This window comes from Eimeria mitis, genomic scaffold (assembly GCF_000499745.2).
Source record: "Eimeria mitis Houghton genomic scaffold, Emh_scaff694, whole genome shotgun sequence".
Taxonomy (NCBI): Eukaryota; Apicomplexa; class Conoidasida; order Eucoccidiorida; family Eimeriidae; genus Eimeria; species Eimeria mitis.
Genome location: NW_013575035.1, coordinates 9,279 through 13,761, shown reverse-complemented (window position 1 = coordinate 13,761; position 4,483 = coordinate 9,279). Strand labels below are relative to the sequence as shown.

Here is a 4,483-nt window from a genome sequence, read left to right as displayed (position 1 = left end):
CTGTTGTTGCTTCTGGTGCTGTTGCTGCTGCTATTGCTGCTGTTGAGCTGTTGCTACTGTGTTGTTTGCCTAGGAGCACCGATGAACATATTTTGCCTTTGTGTTTTTCTTTTGCAGCCTGGCGGCTGTCCATTTGGTGTACTACGAGCTGCAGGGAGATATCTTCGGGTGTATGTACAGTGGAGAGGAAGCATTCGCGGGGATGACTTTGTCGCGGCTGCTGCAGGCATTTCCAAACGTGCGGCTGCGGGGTGTCTGGGGAGGGTTAAGCGTTTGCAGCAGAGAGACAGAGGGGAGGCAGCTGGTCCTTTTATCTTATAGTCTCCGTGATGCAGACAGCACAACAGCAACAACAACAGCAACTGCAGCAGCAACAGCAACTGCGAAAGTAGCTGGAACAGCAATTGCAGCTGCAGGAGCAACAGCAAGTGAAGGTCTTTGTTTGTTTGTGTGTTCAGACAGTGGAGGCGTTCTTTTGTGCAGCTCCTTTAGAGTGGCAAGACGAACTCGCCTCTGCTGTTCTGCGCTGTCTCGTGGAGGTTTGTCCCTTTCAGTTCTTCCTGCTAATTGTGGCTGTCTGTTTCAGTTTTGGTTGCTAGTCAAGGTCGCCCGTTTCAGGTGTTGTTCGCTGGGGTTCTTTGCATATTGTTGTTGCTGTTCATTGGGGCCTTCTGCGTCAGGTGTTGTTGTCAGTTAGATATCTCTGATTCAGTTTTTGTTGTTAGTTCCATCTACCTGCTTCTGCTTTAGTTGCTGTTCTTAGTCGGGATCATCTGCTCCACTTGTACGGGATCTTCTGCTTCACTTATACAAACTCGCGCCTGTTGCGATTCTGTCCGTTGCCCTCGTGCATGCTCCCGGATGGAGTTGCATGCGCCTGCATCTATATACAGTGGAGTGTTTAGTGTTTTTCTGTGGTCTTCAGGCGTGGTGCTTGCTGGTGGTTGATTGGGGTTATGGGGGCCACGTCTTCGAGAGCGATGAAGTCGAGGTGTTGGAGGCGGACCTCCACACGCTCCGGCAGTATGCAACAGACAACGAGATCGCCCTCGAGGTACACCTCAACTTTGATTTTCTCTCTTCCTCTCCTCAACGCAACTAAGTATATAGACTCCATCTATATGCCTATATGTATAGTAAATATATATGCATGCACTTATGTAGACGAGGGAGCGGGTGCTTTGTGCGTGTTGGGGATGCAGGACGAAGGGGAGGCGTTCGACCGCGTGAATGACTTCTTGGTGATGCTCGACGCCGACGGCGGCTGTCTTGCTGCTGCGGAGCAGCTGGCGCGGCAGCAGCAGCAGCAGGAGCTGCAGCAGCTGGAAATGGGTGGAGACTCTTCTGATAGAAACAGAAGAAGGTATTAAGGCGATCACAAAAACCTGAATGGGGCTCAGGCCCGCAGCAGCATTAACTGCAAGCGAATCTGCTGGTGGAAGTAGACAAAAAGAAATACATCAAATGAATACCTCCGTTTTTGATGCATCTAGATAAAGAATAATACATGTACAGCTGGCATCGGGTTTGTTAGGGGTGGCTGTGCTGTGTGTGTGTACAGCGCTGGAGGCCATCCTGTCCGCCCGTTGCCTGCAGCAGGTGTCGGTGTATTTACTGAAGCGGCAGCAGACAGCAGAAACAGCACTCCTAGACGCGGGCGGCTGGGTGGGGCCGACGTCCCCGTCTCCGCTGCTGAGCAGAAGACGCGAAGAAGCCGCAGCAAATCCAAGGGATGGGGGGGAGTAGGTAGGTGGGTGCGCGGGGTCTACAGCTCCTCCGCGCACCGCAACAATCAAAGCCAAAGTCACACAGAAGCCCCAAGCACAAACACAACAAACAGACAAACTCTACACTATAAAGAGGAACCAATGTATTACAAAGAAGAACAGAGGCAATACAAGGAAGAACAACGGCCGGCTGAAGAACAACGAGAAACACCCCGAAGGTCTCTACGGTTCGCTCTTTAAAGGCTGCTGCTGCAAGCAGAAAAAGCTTTGGCATTATGGTTTAGGGTTTAGGATTCAGGGTCTGGTGGCGGACCCGGCGCACCGTGCACCCCAAAGAAGAACGGAGAAAAGCTCTTTCCCCTTCGCATTCGTCAGAGAGCATATGTGCCGGTGCTTGAGTGTTGTATTGTTTCGATCGGTTTCTCATTAATTCATGAAATGCCTTTGTTAGCGATTCGCTAGCCAAAGCCTCGGCACACACGTTTTTGCAGCGACATTTCATTGTTTCGGTGTATTGATGCTATTGAACAGTCTCTTGAACGGCTTTGGTTTTTTGTAGAAATACCCAAGTCGATACATCTACTGTGCAAAGGCGCACAGCCTACGTGGGCCCCTTCAAGTGCGGAGCAGCCGTAAGCGTTGCATCTCCGCAAATGTTCCGTTTCTTTTTCGAGGCCATTTCAGTAGTATGCATTTAGTAGACCCGCATGAAGGGCAATAAAGCGGAAGATGACAGACTTTTCCACGAGAAAACAAACATTTCTCCTTTTGAATGCATATTCTTGTTTTAGTACAGACCGCCAACAGGTTCCCTGAGGCCTGCTTGACTGCCAACACAAAAAGTTCGCAATTACAAGCTCCTCTCTAAATGCCGTGAAACTCAAAGCCCCAGGCTTCATATCCAGATAAGAAACTATCTTAGAATAATTGCAGCTCGTAGTAAAAGGGAACAGCGCTTTGCACAAGTTGCTGCACTGCGTTCCCCCTCCTTGGACTTCACTGAAGCGCGTAGAGCATTTCATTGAGTTGTGCACAACACTTCTTCCATTTGCTGATCCTTCTGGATTCAAACAAGGGAGTTTAAGTATATGTAACCGCTCTCCACTAATAACAACTATCGTAAGCACAGATATAATCATAACAGAAATATTGAACAAGATAAATATTGGACAGGAGAAATACTGATATAGATGAATAACAATTGGCAAGAATACTAAAACGGAGTAAAACTAGGAAAGAACAGGATTCATCCAGAAAAAATGAAGATATACGAACAACTCGCTGCAACTCCTACTCGGCTCCACTCGCCAACAAATCTGTATAGAGCGTTGGGAGGTGCGCCAGCACGCTTAGCGTATCGAATAGCGCAGCCCGATGGGTCTGTTCACAGCAGCGTCTGCAGACTCAAAGCAGCTTCCTATTTGAGGCAAAGCTGCTGATTTCTCGCTGCTTATTCATTCATTTCTTCCACTACAGGAAGTGGCATTGATCAGCCCAAAGATAGCCGACAAACGACCCGCACTGAAATGCAGGTTTCGCGGAGCTGTACAAAACTGTGTCCTTCTAAAGGACTTGAAGAAAAAGCAGAAAACACTACACGAGGCACCACACGGCGTCGGCAGCAATACCTTCACGATGTAAAACTAGAAGTATATCATTGATAATAAGAGCCTCAACATAAACCTTTTCATTGAGTCCTGCTTCTTGAGAACAGTCTCCCGCAGGCCCAGCTGCGCAGGTCTTGTAGCTGATGCTGCAGTTCACTTGTTTAGGCGAATTCGCAAACACCACTGAGATAAAACAGAGCCGGAAGGGGCTGAAGAACTGATAGCAAACAACGAAACATTCAGTTTTCGTGAGCCAACTGTTACCGTCGAAGCTCCCTGGATACTTTCTTGGCGTGAACCGTTCAAAAGAACTTGAACATATTCATGAATATGTTCGCAAACCTGAACATGAATATATAGACATGAACTTATGTACGTGACCATGAACATCAATATATGAACATGAACGATAGCATATGAACACAAACATATTATCATGGACAAGAAAATATATACATAAGCGCGAAAGTGAATATGTGAACACTGACTGACGACCATGAAGATCAGAACAACGTGAACATACATTCATGAGCAAGCACACGAACGTGAGTTCATGTTCCTATCCATGATTATTTGTTCATACGTCCATTAACAAAGACATGAACATGAACACTGCTTCATAAACACCGTTAACATGAAGAGCGCTTTCTCTTCGTGTACTGTGGACGCCAGCTTCGCGTCGCTCTATGTCGTCAATCCACAGAATCATGGTCGTTGCTACAACAGCATTTCTCATTTTCACGTTGGACACAAGGCAAAGAATTCCTCCACTTTCATGAAAAGTGATGGCGGGAGACCCCCCCTGGCGGTCAGGCGCCGGCGATGACGCCAAGGAGCTCTACAAACCATGAAAGGACATGAGAAAGAGTTATAAGCAAGACAAAACATGCCTTGCAACTGATGATTTGCCACATACGAGAAGCGGGCAAAACCCTCGTGCTTCAGGTGTCTGTGGACCCCGAAGTCCGCAGCTGTTTGTGGTTGTTGGTTACCGCGCGGCCTTTCTGGATGACGGTGCGCAGGTGTAGTCTTTGTTATTGCCTTAGTTATCTTTGACAAGCCGCTTAGCAATGTATTTTCACTTGTCATTTACCGTCTGAAGAGAAGCGATTTGCAACACAGACGCCACAAGTCCCACGCCTAGCGGCG

The 4,483-nt window shown here is 48.0% G+C and overlaps 1 protein-coding gene across 1 annotated transcript in view; it reads left to right on the top strand.

Moving 5' to 3' along the window:
• EMH_0020000 (uncharacterized protein) overlaps nt 1-2,125 on the top strand; it is a gene marked incomplete at both ends in the record, with an annotated part of 3,342 nt that extends 1,217 nt beyond the window's left edge. The window contains 6 exons of the mRNA XM_013501474.1: nt 118-238; nt 459-539; nt 926-1,054; nt 1,203-1,363; nt 1,562-1,750; nt 2,026-2,125. Coding sequence (XP_013356928.1) covers nt 118-238; nt 459-539; nt 926-1,054; nt 1,203-1,363; nt 1,562-1,750; nt 2,026-2,125 — 781 coding nt within the window. The remainder of the gene's footprint in view (nt 1-117; nt 239-458; nt 540-925; nt 1,055-1,202; nt 1,364-1,561; nt 1,751-2,025) is intronic.
• Between the last annotated feature and the right edge of the window lie 2,358 nt (nt 2,126-4,483).